This window comes from Etheostoma cragini, chromosome 20, assembly GCF_013103735.1.
Source record: "Etheostoma cragini isolate CJK2018 chromosome 20, CSU_Ecrag_1.0, whole genome shotgun sequence".
NCBI classification, from domain to species: Eukaryota; Metazoa; Chordata; class Actinopteri; order Perciformes; family Percidae; genus Etheostoma; species Etheostoma cragini.
The window spans coordinates 9,057,173-9,075,712 of NC_048426.1; the positions used below are offsets into that span (position 1 = coordinate 9,057,173).

General features: G+C 40.7%; 1 protein-coding gene across 4 annotated transcripts in view; it reads right to left on the bottom strand.

Annotated features, from left to right (window-relative positions):
* crlf1a (cytokine receptor-like factor 1a) overlaps window positions 1-9,903 on the bottom strand; it is an 18,447-nt gene extending 8,544 nt beyond the window's left edge. For 2 of the 4 annotated variants that reach the window (XR_004654894.1, XM_034858956.1), the window contains exons 1-4: window positions 9,426-9,903; window positions 4,287-4,565; window positions 2,814-2,943; window positions 2,091-2,260 (exon numbers count right to left, since the gene is read on the bottom strand). Coding sequence is in view for 2 of the 4 variants with exons in the window: in XM_034858956.1 (XP_034714847.1) it covers window positions 2,091-2,260; window positions 2,814-2,943; window positions 4,287-4,565; window positions 9,426-9,498 (652 nt within the window). In the remaining 2 variants the exon portion in view is untranslated. The remainder of the gene's footprint in view (window positions 1-2,090; window positions 2,261-2,813; window positions 2,944-4,286; window positions 4,566-9,425) is intronic. The other 2 variants (XR_004654893.1, XM_034858954.1) reach the window with 1 other exon arrangement.
* Window positions 9,904-18,540: the final 8,637 nt, after the last annotated feature.

The window sequence follows — 18,540 nt, forward strand, 5'->3', positions numbered from 1 at the left end:
ATATATATATATATATGTCTCATAATCGCGAGAGGCTTCAATGCATTTCGCAATATGGATTTTTGGCCATATTGCCCATCCCTAGCGTAAGTCATTAATTGTTCCCTACCTGTCGGTCACAAGACAAATCTGAGGGTTCATGATAGGATAAACAGGGAATGAACCACTTAATTTACAGTTGTCCACGTTATTTCTCCTTCATGTAGTAACATTTTTATTAAATCATTTTATTCTACGCATCCTTGGAAGCGTTGGGATCCCTACTAGAATTAACTAACTAACTAACTAAAGGACAGCTCTATAGTTGTTGCTGTGCAGACTTGAAGTCACTTACCAGCCAAGAAAATGTCTGGCGCATAACCCCTTGTACAACCACAAATTATTGTTACTACAACAAAATGATGGGACTAAATAAGCAAGATACAACGTGTTGATTAATAGGCTTTAGAGATGCTGGAAGGTATTCTGTATATTATTATTGTCTAGATCTTTACCCCTGCTTACAGTGTCAATGCTAAGCTAAGCTAATCGCCCCCCTACTCTACATGACATGACATCCCAGTAAATCCAGCAAAGAAGAAAGTCCTTCCATTTATTTTCAATGACGGTAGGGCAGTTGCCTGCAGCGAAAAGTTAAGACAGATTTAACTTTTGGAGAAGCGCAAACTGACTTAACCCTGCAACGGCCAATCATGTAGGCTGATCAGATATGTCAGCCTGATTTGAGGCGGTGTCACCCCCAATTTCAACTGGCAGAGGAACGTCTGCGGATCCACTCTGGAACGGCAGCGGAGTCAATAGGTTTCTATTAAAATCAATGTGTGTATTTCCACTGACTCCGCAGCCTTCTGGAGCAGATACACAGAGCTTCTATTTTTGCCAAACGTCAGAGAGCTCCGCAGCAATTTAGCACACGGCAGATAGTGCTGGACAGGAGGTCGAGCACAGAAACTAAATAAAACATCCGGTTAATTTTCAAAATAAAATAGGCCATGCTCATGGCGGATCATATTGCCCAGCCCTACACCTTGAAATCACAGCACAGAGTTGTTTCCCCTCTACTCCTCTGGATGGAAATAAACTGTTGTTGGTTTTGTGGTTCTATTCTACATAAATTCGCGACATCTCATGGGTCCTCGTGACTTCTACTGTCATTCGTGGCCGCAGCCGTTCCGCAACAGATCCGGAACCTGGTGGGCATTGACGGACGACGGAGCTCGGGGCTGACACGCAGCGGAGCCGATCCGCAGACGTTCTGCAACCGGTGGAAATTGGGGGTCAGAGTCCTGTACTGCCTCTATAGCTGCCACAAGACACATTTTAAAAACTATGGAGGGTAACAAAGACAACACAACCACTTAACTTTCCAGGCGGTGATTCACCAGATTGCTTGATCTGGTCTGAACGCACCCTAACACAGAAAGGTGGCAGTAGTATGAATCCTCTCATCTAACTCTGGGCAAAAAATAAACTATTCCTTTAAATCAACTAATACTATGAACAAACCAGTCCTTATACTGAGTGCAAAGAGTCAAGTTGAGTTAACATATTCATTAAGCTGGCTACTCTAGACTTTTTTTTTGTGGAAGATTATCTTTTGGGCATTTAGGCCTTTAAGTAGACAGGACAGCTGAAGATAGTAAAGGGCTGAGAGACAGGGTATGACAAGCAGCAAAGGGCAGCAGAATCGCCCCTAACACAGACTTTTAAATCAATGTTTCAATCATTGTAAGGTTGACTGTTTTTCTTCCAACTGCAAAAACACCTTAGCTATTTGCTGCTATTTACGTTTGCTTTGTATTTCCATTTGCTGTCCAGATTTTGTTTACTTTTATTATATTACCTCTGTGAGGGCGGGGAGAGGGGAAAATCCCAATCGAACTGCTAACAAGTTGTAAACATGTGTAACATGTGATGAGGGGTCGCAGGTAGGAATACATAGCTTTGTCTTTTTTTTTAACTTTACAAGCCTAAAAGCCTGGTATCCACTCTCCTTCATTATAGCCTGAGGGCTCATTGACACTGGGATCTAAAAGTTCTAAAACACAGTTAAAGAAAGAAGGTCAAAGTCCATGTTATCTGACACTCACCCACGTCTAGGATGTCGAGGGTGATGACATCGGAGGTAGCCCGGCCCAGCTGGTTAGAGGCCTCCACCCAGATCTCATAGGGCGTGAAGAGGTGCAGGTCCCGAGTGATGCTGCAGGAGTAAGGTTGCGTATGAGTGTAATCCTCACACTCCTTCTCCTTACCATACCACCTAGAAAGAAAACAGAAAGACATTTTAGAAAGAGTTATGCAGTTGGCTCGCCTGCGGGCACTGAATGTCAAGTAATTTCCCTTTTGGTGCTTTTTAAATAGTTGATTTAACTTTAAAAAAAATGTGAATAGAGCTTACAGCTCATCTGAAACTCATTTTCCTTGCCAGAGGAAAACCTGTTTCTCTAATTCTCATGAAATATTTTACAGGCGAAGGGCGTATTTTTCCCAAAAATAAGTTCTGCCAAAGAGATATGGTATTTTGTCCTGTTTCCAGCTCCACTTTAGCTTGTTTCTGTGGCTTTTGGAAGTTTTTTTGCATTCTGAAATATAATTTGGACTCGGAACATTTGCAATTGGCTGACCAAGTTGGATGTTTAACCCATTATAACCCAACACTGGTTTTGCATGGTTCTCAATCCCTTCATTCACAGCCACATACCGTAATCATTTCTTAGAAAGCGAATGTTGTCCTATTTAAAGCACGTATAAGTGTATGATGTTTGTGGGCAGTGATTTAATTGAGTTAAGATAGTAAAAAAGTGTTTATATACCTGAGTTTGTATTTGAGAATATACTGTGTGCTAATGTTTGTCTCTCCTTTTCCTCCTGGAGCCCAGCTGCAAGTCAGGTCTTTGGTGTTCCTGGACCAGCAGGTCAGATTGACCGGCTTCTCTGGTGGCACTGGGACAAAAAGAGGGACAGATGGGAAGATGGGGAGAAAGGGGGAAGAATATAGAGTGAGAGATATGGATGAAGACAAATGAGAGTAGAGCAGAGAGAAAGAAAGTGGAGATGTGGGGTCATTGAGGGTACAAAGTTACTTCCAGCCATTACTCCAGCCCCATCATTCTGAGTGTAATTGACTCACTAGTGATGTTCCCTAGAAATTGGTGTTTTTTTTCTTCTTTGGTGTGTGTGTGTGTGCGTGCGTGTGTGTGTGTGTGTGTGTGTGTGTGTGTGAGTGTGTGTGCATGCGTGCGTGCATGCGAGATGTTGTCAGACTCCGGATCCCTGCCAACATTCCGCGTCTCTCAGAACACTTGGTGCTCAACACCAGTGTCACACAGAGATTAGGATCCCGACTGCATCCCAATGTGTGTGTGTGTGCGTGTGCGTGTGCGTGTCGTTGTGTCAGTGTATGTGTCTGTGTCTGTGTGTGTGTCTGTGTGTGTATTAGCGTGTTTGCGCACTTGTTGCTTCATTAAAACGTTTGTGCCATTTTTCATCTCATCACCTTCCATAGTCTTAGAAATGTCATGTACTTTTTCGTATACGAGAACTGCAAGAAAATGAGTGTGTGCTGTGTGTGTGCTCATGTACTTCTATCTTTGAGAGCACCATTTTTAGAGTGAGGGTACTCCTTGCTTCTTTAAAGGGCTGTTTGAGAGTTAAAGGATGATTCCAGTTTGTTACAACTTGCGCAGCTTCAGCCATTGACAAAAAACAGTCAGCCAGAAAGCTAATAAGCAATAAAATATGGTGGTTTTAAGGTTATTAACAGGAACCACATTGACAAGATCACACAATAAAGTCACTGTAAGAAATAAAAATAAAACATTTAGATGCTAGGTAATGCATTATGTAAATGCTGATCCACATACGTATAAAAATACAAACATGTGTCTGTGTAAAATTGCCCATGCCCCGTGAGTGATTGTGCGAGTAATGGACCACACAGGTGGTCAAAGCGTCACACAGTGACACACTCTTGGAGGCCTCTTACTGGCCTGAAGGCAGGAAACTTAACATGAAATACAGCCACAGAGACACTTTAAAAATCTTCCCACTACTTCCTTCTACCTTCACTTTTCCTTTTCATTCCTCTCCCTCCTTTCCTACCCGTTCTTTACCTCTTTCCCTTAACATTAAACAGTGAAGCAGAGACACATGCAGACACAAATTCTTCAGAGAAATGTTGGCCAAATGAATATACTAATGAAATAAAAAAAGTAAAAAAAACTATGGACCTCTACATAAATAACTAAGCTGAAAAATTATATAACCACTAACACACTTCAACTTACTTCCAACGTAGAGGCAGGAGCCAGCCAAGATGTGTCCCTTGTGGTTGTGACATACCAGGTTGTCGCCGGACGTCTGTCTGGAGGCGTTGAGTCCGGCCAGCGTCACGCTGAGGTTGGTAGGGCTCAGCACTCTGTACAGGGAGCTGGGCAGCTGTTGACCGTTGAGCGTCCAAAACAGAGAGCTGGCGTGGACACCGAGGTCGGGGTGGACCCAGCAGCTGGCGGTCAGGGTGGACCCCATGCGAAGGACGGGGTCCTGGGGGTAGACCACTGCTACATCTGGAAGAGGGAAGGAAGAGATGGACGTTAGAGAAAGACAATTGATAAGCACTCCAGTCATTTTCCACGTAAAGGTCAGTTCACTTGTCTCTTCTGCATGCATGTGGGAAGCAGCTGCACCACGTCTAGATGGTTATGGGTGGACCTTTCTAAAGTCTAATCATAACCCTGATGTTGTCATAGTGATGTCATTAGGGTTATGAGTTAGGGTTGAAACTTTAAAAATACTGGACAGACAGCCTTCCTTACGAACTGGCGGAGAGACGAATGAAGGATGCAGGAGTTTACACTACAAACATATAGAGACTCTAACAAAATATGCTGTACGGTTGCATTGTGGGATATGTTGGATCCAGTGTTTTTTAGAACTTTCCGCTACTAAAGAATAAAACTCACGATATCTCGGCCTCTGCTGCTTGGAGTGTGATCATTCTTTTTTATTTTTTCCTTTAACTTTATGGTCGTGTCATACTCAATTACTGGAGTATGCCTTTCAGAGTAAGCCAACCTGAGGAGGGAGGATTAGCTGCCAGTTAGCATCCCAATAATTGCATTAATGAGTTAAAATACGTTGGAATGTCTAATTCGGAAAACAAACTATGAAAGCAATATGAACATGGATGTCGATAAAAGGATAATATGTATGTAGTGGCTTGTTGTGTTACAGTAAAGATGACTGGCGCCTCACTTTGAAATTGATGATAGTTTGACAAAACCACGGAAAGAAATAAAGGTGAAGAAATATTCACTGTAATGCATTACCTATTTGAAACAAGTGTTAAGTTTCACCAAGTGGATTTTCACTTTGTACTACAGTAAAATGTGTTTAAAAGTCCCTCTACATGGTGCTCTTTGGATGCTTTTATATAGACCTTAGTGGTCCCCTAATACCATATCTCTATCTAATACATAGTCTCTTTCCCAAAATTCCACCTTGGTGCAGAATTACAACCACTAGAGCAAGTCCCACAATGAGCTTTCCTTAGGATGTGCCATTTCTAAGTCTGTAGCTTTTGAGGAAGCAAGAGGGGGGCAAGGTGGAGGCTGGGGGTGTGGCCTTAACCAACTGCCACTCTGCTCGTTTGAAAGCCATGATGTCTCTCTCTCATGGATGGGCAAAGCAAAGCAAAGGGAGGTTACCTTGCCCTTTATGACCTCATAAGGGGCAAGCTTCCAGATCGGCCCATCTGAGCTTTCATTTTCTCAAAGGCAGAGCAGGATACCCAGCGCTCGGTTTATACCTATCATCATTTCTAGACACTGGGGGACCATAGGCAGGCTGGGGGAACTCATATTAATGTTAAAAATGTTTCTTAACCAGGGCAGCAGTTTTCAAATACAATAAGTGCTTACATAATTGCAAAAGGGTTCTCTAATGTTTCCTCAGTTAGTTTAAAAAAATGATATCAGATTAGTAAACAGAATGTGCCTTTGGAAATTTGGATGAATGGTTGCTGAAAATGGTCATGACATAGATATAGCATTAAAGTTTAGCCACCCACTCAGATCAGCTGGTATTCTGTCTCTAATGGAGTGGTATGGAAATTTGTAAGTGACCCCGAACCTCTGACCAGTAGGGTACATATAAAAACGTAAGACGTGCCTGAGAAAACGGTTGTCTATAATGTAAAGCCAGAACTATTTTAGTTACATAAAGAAGTATTAGTATACACGCAGAAACCTTATTTATTTTTAAACACTAGCTGTTTAAAGGCTGTTTTCAGTGTGTTACTTTTGAAATTTTCTTTTGACCGTTTTAATAGTTTGATAATGACTTCTGCCGATGAGGTTATGTTTTTGATTCAGTTTCTTGGATTGTTTTTACGTCAGCAGGATTACAGAAAAACTACTGGCCCGATTTTCATGAAACTTGATGGAAGCGTGTAACGTGGGCCAAGCACAAAACCCATTACATTAGGCAGCAGATCCGAATCATGAGGCACATACATGATTTCTGCTTTCATTAACATTGCGAGATAGGGCATGGCCTTGGCAGAGGTCTGTGCTCTCTGGGTGTTCTTTTCTGCTGTTTTCACCAGCTCTTGCCTGAGTTTGTTTCGCTCACTTGGCTTAAGGTACTTGGATACTGCTGTTTGCTTTTTTTTGTCTGTGGTGTTGGATTTTTAATCCTGTAAAACAGTTGGTAAACTCTACCTAAATACTATTGCTGTTGCTTTTTTATCATTTGTTATCATATTTTACAGCTGAATGTTAAAATACAAATAAAGTGGCAAATTGCAAAGAATATACAGTAAGATAAACATTTTCACACTCTATAGTACTGAGAGATATTATTCATATATTGCTTAATAATGTTTGTGATTTATGTTTTGATGTAATTTGTTCTCAGCTCTCTCTTGTTACAGCAGCACACAAGAGAAGACAAGATATTAGTTTATTTCTTCAGATTGGGAAAAAAAAGAAAAAGTTGCCCACCTAAGTAAACAGGACTGTAAAAATAATGTTTTCTATTCATAAATGACTGAGCAGCGAGTGAGGGTGTCAACACTTTGTTCAGACCATTACAAATCTGCGCCCGGGGGCCACATCTACTCAGCTGCCAGCCTTCTTACGCTGACAGACAATGTGTGGTCTTTTATGGAGGAGCCGCCTTTGAAGAAGTTCATTCAACTGTAACTCCACAGCGATATTAATATCACAAACCCAACTCAACACTTCCACACATTTATGCAAACACATGGATACAAACAAACGCATGATCAGAGGGTGGTTGTCTTTGTCACCGGATCCAGCGGATGTAAAGGGGGCCGTGATTAGCCAACAATATGCTGATCCAGCTGAATAACAATCAGTGTTTACGTATTCCAGGCGCTGAGGAAGGGACATTGCCCCGGAGCGCGATGTGAAGCCCTGTTACAGCCCTTTCTTCACAGTTCAAACATTACAACAATAGACACAATTACTACAGTTTATTGTCTCTGCTTGACACACTAAATGGAGGAATTGGCTTAAGATAGTATTTGTTTGGAGAGGCTGAGGGTGCTTGAAGCAAAGGTCTGATCAGGGCAACGGGGTGAGTTTAACCCTGCGATTGCGGCGGTTGGATGGAGTCATTGGGCATAGGAGGCCTTCAATGACATTTGTGGCCGCTTTTAAGTCTTTAGTGGACTGAAACACTTTCCTTTATGCTGTCAGTCTTCAAAGAGACACAAAACCCTCTCCTCTTTCTAAAGAACTGTTTACGCTCCACTCATCCATGCAACACTTCAAAGAAGGCTTTTACTTTCCTCTGTCTGCTGTACAATAGACATGCATGTGAAACATTTGAGGGGCCAGTGTAGACAAGCCAAGTGGAAGAAGTCACGAAACATTTAGTGACAATGAGCCGTGCAACACCACCTGAAAAGAGACGGAGAAGACAGCAGCGGATGTTTTTTTTTGTTTTTTTTATACTGCTTGCATGTCAGGTATTTCAAGTAATTAAGCTCATATCTGGAGAGAGGAGAGATTATCTTGCCAAACATCAAATCAACTTAGCCAAATACAGGCAGGAGAAATGGGACATGTAGGATATGATGAGTTAAATTCAGGTTAAAAAATAAGACTTTTCAAGGGGATTTAGTGTGTTTCAGAGTCAAATATTTGGTATTAAATAATCATATCCAGTATAAATACTTCTGTATATTCTTAAAAGACCTATAAACTCAAACTTTTTGGAATTATGAGCTGTACTAACAAATAATTATATGTTGGTAAGAAAATTCCACATTTAAACTGTTTTATTTCAGTGGCATCTGTTAACCACATCACACTGAGTGAAAGGGACGCACCCTCCGTTATTATAGTGAATAAAACAGTAATGACCAATTAGGCCCTATAATAAACAGCAGGGCAGCTTATGTTCAAGGCCCATTGTCTTCTATAAGCCTCTGGAACTTTACTTTCTTTTATTAGCGCCTTTCTAACAGGAGATCGTCCCTGAGGAGCAGCTCAATGCCAGTGAGCTCACCATAAAAACTAATCCAGCCACTTAACAGAGAAAGCGTATACATAACTTTGATTTATTTACGTTACTGTGCATTAAGCTGCCGGTTAACATTCTCCAAAACCCGAACAAATGATGTCACTGTTTTGTTGCGGTTCGTAAAGCCCCCATGCTCTCCATGTGTTAAACGAATTATGGCTCGACTTGTTGAAATTCAGCCTCCTGGGAGATGCGTTCTCTCTGCAAAGGTACAACCGATAGACTTCAGCAGGAGCACATCGATAACAGGCGGTGTCAGGTGGACAGAGTGGCATTTGTCTTTTTTTAATGTATCACAAGAGTGGATCCACGCAAGTGAACCCCTAATATGAAGAAGCTATTGAGTTATTTTTGCATTGGAAACATGTTATAAATACAGTGTTACCCATAGGATCAATGTGAAACTAATGTGATCATATATAGGATAGTGTATCCTCCTATGGAAACCATACACCATTGGTTGTGGAGTTAAAGTGACCTTTTGCGGGATTTAATATCACTATAATATTTATTTAGCATAATGTAATTAGGAGGGCTTGCAGTTTGTTTTGCAATGCATGCACTGACTTATGTCCTTTTAAAATAGTATGTAATATCAATATAGCTTTCTTATCAGGGGTTATCAGGGTAGTGTTTGCTTTGACTATAACACCTTTTAAACAATATATTTATGTTATGCTATTGTCCAAATCCATTTTTTTCTTTAAAAGAATGCGTACCAGAGCAGGACAATGTCACACAGAGCTGTTTCCAGTAATATCGTTGCGTGACACATGACTTGTGGACCAAAAAGGGCAGCCTGTACCCAAACCAAAAACCCTTCCCCAGCAAGACCGTGACTGCGCATCGATGGACGTCTGTGTGCAACAACTTACGTGTGGACAAGGACAGCACGCCGGGAGTGTGCAGCATGAGGAACATCAAGCAGATATCCAAGACGACTTTCATTTTCCCCCAGTTGCTTTTATCTGTGTCTTGATTCCTCGTCCTCGTGTTGTTGTGATGTCGCCTTTTCTCTCTCGATCCTGGATAGAAATTACGCACAGTGTGGAGAGAGCAAAAACAGCACGGGTTCAAAAAAGCTGAATGCTCCGGATTTTATTAACAAGCCAAGTCTCAGACGTGAAGGAGCACACTAGAGAAAGTGGGACCCGGTGGGAAAAGTCACCCTCCGAGAAGCCATAAGCCAACACGTCCTTTAATAAAGGCTAAAGGAGTGAGTATATATCGCGTCCTGTGTGCAGTCTTTTCCCTTCTTAATGCTTCCTGCAGCTGAATCATACACAAGTTCATACTTTTTAAGCCCCTCCTCTCTCTCTCTTCCCACACAGTCGCCAGTCATTTCCCCCCTCTTTTCGTCCTTTTCCTGCTCTTTTTTTTTCTCAACCTCTCCCTCTTCAGTGATGGGTAGGAGAGTCAGAACCATTCACTTTCACTGAATCACTCTGTTACTTTCCATGCCTCAGGTCTCTGCTTCACAGGTTTCATCATAGGAGGCTGTTGAGTCACTGAAAGTTACAAGAAAGAAAATCCTTTTTTTTCATGAATATCTTTGTCCATGTAGAGTGTGACACAAAAAAAACTCTTTGTACCCACTTGATTTATTATGTTTTCTTTTTCAATGGTCAGTTTTGACTCAGACATGACATACTTATGATGTGTTAAATAACATGGGAAACTGTAGGTTATACAGTTAAGATTCCTCATGTAGAATAATTATTTGTTTGATCAAAATAATCTTGCCTTACATGTCACTTTTCTCCTCAGTTACCTGTGAGGATAGGAATGGCTTTTTTAAACAATTTAAATAATCAACAAGTGCCTTCAAATATAGTTTCTGACCTTTTGGATTTTTACATATTACCAAGGTTTACGTGGGATTTAATTCTTAGTGAGATTTACAAAACATTTAAAAATGACAATGCGACGTTTCAAAGATGAAGTAACACATTTCTTCTCTTACAAAATAAAAAAGTGAATTCATGGGTAATTTATATGCATTTTTGCTTTATTCAGTACACTCTGGAGTTTTGCAGCTACAGCCTTACTTGGTCTGGTATGACCAGTAGGTCATGGTGGCTAATGTTTGCTACTGTTGGTTCTGTACTGCTGGTTTGCGACCCAAGGTTCTGAGTTATTTTATTTCCACTGAACTATTTTAAGCAACTAGAAGGCTCCATCCGACCAGGGACTTTTGGGGGGTATAAAATGTCCTCAGAAATAAATAAAGACCCTGGTCCATGTGTATGAAACACAACGAGTTCCTGAGAAGGATTCTACTTCCAGGGGAAAGTCCCTTGGTCCAACCTTGTGCTGCTAATTACTTTTTTAGCATTAATTGTAATTGTGACTTTATCTATGTCTAACCATTTACATTCATATGTTGAACAAAGCTGTGCTGGATTAATTTGTCATATATCCTTGGTAAATTAAGACTTTTTTAAAAACTAAAAAAACATAAACGAAGCAACAGCTTTCAGCTGCTCATCTCCTCATGCAGCAGGAAAAGTTTGCCTGGAAGAACAGCTCCAAGGACATTTCCTCATTGCTGTGTATTTACTGCCCTCTCTAAAAAAAACTCTTTTCTTTTCTTCTCACTCGCAAAGTGCAAATTATGAGACATGTTTTCCTCTTTTTTTTGTCTTTCAGTGCCACCGGTCAGCCGGAGTCAATGACTGTTACCATGGGAACATGGCTCTTAGTTCAGCCTTGGCCAACTTTGGTAAGTCCGTCTTCATTTTTGCAAAACTAACTTGCATCAGATTACTGTGAAAGCAAAATGAAGACTGGCCCTATCACTACAGATCACTCTCAAACTCCTTTGTCAAACCAATATTTGGACACGTATCCACTGTTCAACAAAAAGTTGAAATTGGCTTTAGAGAAAGTTAGCTCCTTTGCTGTAATATTTCCCATCAAACATGACCCTGTGGTTTATTGTAAGGGGTTGTATTTTCAGGAAATAAGAAACATTTTTCCTCTTTCTTTACATGGTTGCCTGAACGTAAAAATTCATGTCAGAATTGCATTGCTAGTGTAGAGAAAATGGCTGCATGAGTCCAAACAAATAACCCCAAAACACCCGCAAACTGGCTCACTTGCTGATGATTTATTTTATATGTATTTACCATGGCCTTTCAGTCTAGATGACCTTTATCAAATATTTAAACAAGAATCCCAACAGTCCCATTTATACACAATGATGTGATGCTGGAGAGATTACCCAACCGGAGAACCACAACGTCAGATCTATAGGCCATTTTCCCAGCAGACATTTTGACTGGTCATAGCAGGAACAGCCCTGGTGTTACTAATGATATTAATGAGCACTCCGTTCTATTCTAGTGTCCCAGTAAGCCATGACACTGGGACAGTGAGAGCCAGAATGCAAAACCAGGAGACTGGATCTGATGAAGCAACTAAATGGAACACTGCCATTATAACTCTAAAAGTCTAAAAGTCTTCCATGCAAAAATACCTATTGGAGGATGAAACATATTGAAGAAAGTTGCAAATATTTGACCAGGTAGTTTGGACAAAAAGGCACTTTTTCCATTAATTATCGATAAAACATCGTACTTCCAAAGGTTTTGAAAGAGAAAAGTGCTGTCCGGATAAATTAAATTGGAAAAAACCTACCATGTTTTTAGATTGATTGTGGAGTGATGTGATTACATGTGGAACAACCACCTTTTCCTCGGAAATAGGTCTCGGAAAAGATTAGATGATCTGTCAGCCAATTAGCACTGAGCATCCAGTAAATTTTAAGGTAACAAAGGCAGTTCTTTTTTAGGAGTTGCCCTTGGGTTGCCCTTGGGCGTAAGCTGAGTGGAAGCCAGTCAGCATCTCAGTGGGAGTCCTCTGACGCAGGAAGTCTGTCACTAGAGCATCTTTAACAGATTCTGGAGACAAGCAAAGAGCAGTCAGACAAAGCAGGAAGAGCAAATACAATCACATCAGGTCACATTGGGATTGAGAAATCCACATTTGGGCCCTTGACTGTGTCTGGAGAACAGAAACTCTCTTCATGTCCCTCACATAAATGAGCGCTATGACTAATATTTGACTAATGAGGGCCCAAGACATATGCAGATTAGTCCCGGTTGTCCTCCTCCTGGTTGGACCAGCCGTGAGTCAGCACGAGTCCAGGCAGAGCGTGAGCCCCATGGCCATGATGACCTTTGGGTCACCGGCCGACAATGTCCCCCTTTTCTCCTCACTCAGAGGGGACTCTTGTTCGAGGGGCCGTTCCCGCTCGTGCCCTGCAGTTACTGTCCAGGAAATGTGAAAAGAATTTTGTGACACTGTTGCAGCTGTTGTGTCACTTTCCGGTCGTTTGGTATTCACAGTGTCGTAGTTAGAATAGTTGAGTTATGACGGAATGACGCCACTGTTTTTGCCCTGTCTGTGAAAATGTTGTGTCACTGTCTCAGCTTGTGTATTTTTATGCTGCCCTCAGTAGAGAGACACACACACACACACACACACAAACACACACACACACACACACACATATTTTTCACATTAACATGTAATGTTATGTAATCTGTCACACATGCGTGAAAAGACCAACACATAGACCTGCACAAATGTATGCTATACAGTTAAATACAACCCCCCCACACACACACACACACACACACAAACACATGCACGCATGCACGCACGCATGCACGCACGCACGCACACACACACACACACACACACACACACACACAGTGCCCTTTAAATACCACATTTTCCAACCAGTCAGTTCCTAATCCATAACACCACAGACAGAGAACAGAAGACAATGTGTTGAGAGGCAGTGAAACACAGGGAAGATGATGACAGGGTGAGGCGGGGAAATTCAGAAAGATCAAGAGAGACGTTACAGCGAGGCTGAAGTTAGATGAGGAAGCGTGCTTTGTAATAACGCCAGTCATGTGAGGACAATAGGCTTTAAATCTCTAACTGGAACTGAAACATGAGAACACAGGCTTGGTGAAAACCAATGGCACATGTTCGACAGGATGGAGAGCTGATGAGGCTCCATCTTTAGTGCAGCTTTTTTGCCGTGCTAGCAGCACAGCTCCTTGGTGGGCAATGTCCTTCACTCAGTCGATCGACCATCCAGCTTTGCTCTACCCTGACATTTCTCAATAACAATCAGATGGATCACCCTTAAAATTCTGTACAGACATTCATGATTCCCAGATTATAATTGTAATGGCTTTTATAATTTAAAAATGCCTTTGAGGATCCCTTGAGCACCACTATGAGGTTCATGGCTTTAAGTGAAATGTCTCACCAGCTTGTGGATTCCTGTGACATTTTGTTCACACATTCATGTTCCCCGTGGGATGAATTGTAATTATTTTGGTTATCCGTGAATTTGCAACATCAGGTCAAAATTTTCAATGTGTCAAATATTAACCTCTCATCAACCTCAGCTGTGCTTTTCATTTAGTGCTTTTTTTTTAGAAAATGTTGGCATACTTGCAAGCTAAACGCCCATCATTTTTTAATAGCCATGTACAAACTATAATTCGAATTAAATAGTAAAGGGGCATTCAGAAAAGTAGGGATTGCTATAGTCTTTTTGACTTGACATTTAAAGAACATCTTCTTTTTTTTAGATTATTTTCAGCCTTTATTTTAACAGGAAAGTTGAAGACATGCAAGGTGAGCGACAGGGGGAATGACTTGCAGCAAAGGGCTGCCGGTTGGAGTCGAACCCTGGCCCACTGCATCAAGTAAACCTCTATGCACATGGGCGCCCACTCTACCAACTGAGCCACATGGGCACCCTTCATACATAAAATGAAGAAAAACTCAGCCTAACAGACTTCTCTGACAATGTTTTGAGAGGTTTTCCTTCACTTGAATAATATTTTAAATTACTTCTTTTACTATAATGATAATTTGTTTCCTGTAATATATGTCATACTTTGTCTTCTAATGTAATCTGTAGAATAATTCAAATTGAGACAAAAGGTCTCATAAGCATTAGAAATACATCTTATTGTCGTATTTGGAGCCCGGATAGTTTTTGGAATACGTGTATTGGTTAATAAAAGAATGAAAGAATGAGATTGCTTTTCATAATATCTACTAGAAAAACACTTTGTTTTCTGCATATTTCCTCTGCCAAACGAGACTGCAAAAACTTCAAAACAAAAAACCCTTGACACTGTTGTTCCTGACAGTCAGTTCCTGTTAATTTACCTTACGTAATAATCATATGGGGTTTTAAAGAGCTATGTTACCCCTATCACACATGTCAATAATGCCATTTGGGAAACATGAACACACATACAGTACAACTGAATATCCCAGTAGTCCCCTTAAAGTCTTGATTGAAAGGATTTGTGGAATTTTAGCCAACAAAGTGGATAAACAGCTTGTCATCAGGACGCTGAAAAACTCTGAACAGCAAACCGGAGAATAATCAGAGGGATGGGTGCAGACGAGTCTGGAAAGAAAATACAGTGAGTAGACAGACAGAGACGGGAAAGAAAAGTTCGAGAATGGGTTAGAGACAACAGGAGAGCCAGAAGTCACTGAGACGGAGATATTTGGAGAGAGAGAGAGAGTGGGGGCAGAAGGAGGGGGATACAGAGAGAGAGAGAGAGAGTCAGAGAAAGAGAGAGTGAGTGAGTAATCAAGGAGAATCAGGACGTTTCCTCTGTAATACCCACAGGCCTCGACTGAGCCCCAGCACCACAATCCTTCCTGATTGGAGGGAAGGGTTTGTTTGAAGAGGAGGTCAAGACCATCAGTACCTTGTTAAGGAAAAGTTATGTCCAGAGGAATGAAGAAGGCTGACTCCTTCCTGAGGAATTCATAGGGGGATAGTGTGTGTGTGTGTGTGTGTGTGTGTGTGTGTATGTATGTGCATATCTGTGTGTGTGTGTGCTGAAATAGCCACTAAATAGGAGAGGTGGAGGAGGAAGAGGAGGAGGAATCATATTGTGATTTAAGGAGGACCCCATCAACCCCCTCCTCACATAGTTTCTAAAGCCAGTATAGCAGCGCTGGCATTCGCTGCAATAATGCATGACAGATGTATATCAACCATGCTCTCTCCCTCTCTCTCTCTCTCTATCTCTGTCTGTCTTTCTGTCTGTCTGTCTGTCTGTCTGTCTTTGTCTCTCCCTCTCTCTCTCTTTCCCTCTTTGTCTCCTCCCATCTGGACCCAATGTGTTGTTGGTGATGGGCATCACGCATCAAGGCATAAACCACTATAAAACGGAGGAGGAGAGGATTACCGTTTCCTCTGAGGAGTCCTCCCGTTCTGGTGGTTGAGTGTTTATTAGAGCTAGCATGGTGTAATTGTGGACTCCAACACTGTTTTCATCTTCTTCTTTTTTCTTTTTTTTTTTTTTTTTTTACTTCTGTGGCTCATGATCGTTTACAGACATTGCCAACTTTACTGTATTTGACAGAGGCGAACACATTTACAATAGGTTGCTGCAAAATGCAGAAAATGAATGGAACTTTATTTAGTTTTCACATATCTTGTCTTATTGTAACATTTTAAATTAGCTATTCAGCCATATTTTTTTGTACTTATATTTCCCATGAAAATTAAATATAAGTCAAACAGAACCCCTCTCTGTGTGCATTAAAGGTTTTTAAAAAAAACATGTAATGTAAAAATGGCCTCAGCATATACAAATATGTATATTATTCAAGTTTTTGTAAGTCAATCAATCTTTATGCACTAGTGTCAAAAACTTATAAAGGATATTCAGTCTTAATGAACTATTTAATACCTTAAAGTGTCTTAAATGTGTCATTTTTGGATCATTTAAAAGGAACATTCTGCAAGTCTTTTGCATTCTTGGCTAGAATTTAAAATCTATTTCTCTATGTCTGAGCAGTGCTTGTCTTCTCGTCTGTTCCTGGTAAAAAAATATCAAGTCTCAAGTCTAAGCTGAGACACTTCTTTCAAACTTTGGAAATCTCCTTTTTAGACCCCCACAGGACATTATACAAATATTTTCACCAACTGTGTTGGAGTACCGGAGTACTTGAACTACAGCTTTTTTTTCACATGCGCGTGTGTTTCTGTGTTCAAACAGCAGAGGGCAGCACACCCACAGTGCATGATGTCAGCTCTGCTCCCCTCTCATTATCACAGTGACCCAAAGGTCAATAAAAACCCTGCGGTTCTTCCACCAAATACAACCAGCCTTGATTGTAACCAAGCAGCATTTTTACATCTTTCCCTTACTAATTTAAAAAGTGTGTTCCTAAACAAGCTAGGGCTTTGTGTTGGAGTTAGACGATAAATAAGTTGTTTTATGTGTTGAAGTAAAATCTGACGCCAAGAACCATCTCTAAGCTGTGGTTCTCTCTCATTACTGCTCTTGTGCTGTGTAAAGAGAGAAATAAGGGGATGTAGAAATGAAGAAATGAAGCAGATGTTTGGTTGGAGCTGGGGAAAGGAAAGCACAGAGGTGGATGTAAGGAGAGAGGAGTGATCACTCTGACAGAACAGAAATGGGGCCTGCATTGTGCTGTGTCACCGTGCTGTTTTATTTCGTTTTATTACTTCCTTGTAGCCGTAAATCACAATGCCTAGTGTATGAAGTACACGCAAACACACCCACACACACACACACATATTTGTACGTTCTGTTTTCATTTTGTACCATAGAATCTGAATACTTCATCCTTACATTTATTATCATTATTTCCATTTCATGCCACTTCATAGCCTACTTGTTCTCCAGTACAGTTGGGATAGAAAATATGTGCTTTTCACTCCCGTATGAATAAAGATATACAGATAAAACATGTACTTAGTTCATCGAAGATGACGCATTGTTAATGATTAAACTACCTAACCGTATATAGAACATTTGTGGTAGTAAAATAGTACAGTACAAACATGTTAACCCCTGGAAAGTATTTCTCTGTAACAACAGATATTCCTGATTAAATAAGCAGCTGTCAAAATGGTCAGTAAAATATCATCGGTACTGAGTCGGTGTGGCACCTATTACAATATGGGCACACACCTGTACATGTCCTCACAACACCTTTAACTGCATGTTCTGTGTAACAATGAATCATCAGATGTGAATGTCCTTCCGTGATATGTTCACTGGCAACAAAAGAATCTTTATTTAAATTAGATAAGATAACTTAAGGAAGAAGGGACTATATATATATATATATGACTTAATCATCTGCCTCCCAAAAAATACAGGATAAAAAAAGGAAAAATTACAAATATATCTAAAAGAGAGTCCCATGATAATCTATTACACAGGGAAATAGCAGCGTTATTGATGGTTTTACACTGATCATCTCTAGTAACAACATGGATTTGCTGTTGTGTTTTTTTTTTTTATGTGTAACAGAAACAATCTGTAGACGTTAAACTATGCAGACGATTTTCAGTGTGATTGTTTTGTTGGTCTTGTTTAATGGGTGTGGTGTGCTATGTGTGGATTATGATGTTGCCTTAAAACTACAGTATGCACTTCCTTAATGTCACCTTAGTTGACCACTATATATGTCACGAAGATATTCACAAAATATCAGGATTTCCAGCACTACAGAATAAAAGTTTAGTGAAGGATAAAGGTAAGTTTCCACCTGACATACAAATTAGACAAATACCTTATCTACATTAGAACTTGTTGAAATGACTCTATATGTCTTGGGTTATAATGTGCATATATAATTAACTTGGATTCCTGCTAAACAAGTCATGAGTTTTGAAGAACCAGGGAAAGCTTGTGATTGTTATTTAATTAGGTCCAGGACCAGGTGATTGGTTGCTGTTGCAAGTCATTCATTCCCATGATGCACAGAGCTAGAGCTGTTTGTTTGCTTTAGAATTAAGTTAAGCGTTTTCAGTGTGGCCGTCTGCCAAGGGTGTGACTTGTCAGCTCTCCTGTTGTTTGAGATGTCCATGGACAAGATGTCAAGGTATATCAAAGGTCCGGCTGTGTACCATGTGGTCAGGATGAGCATGTACAGTACATGTCTGAG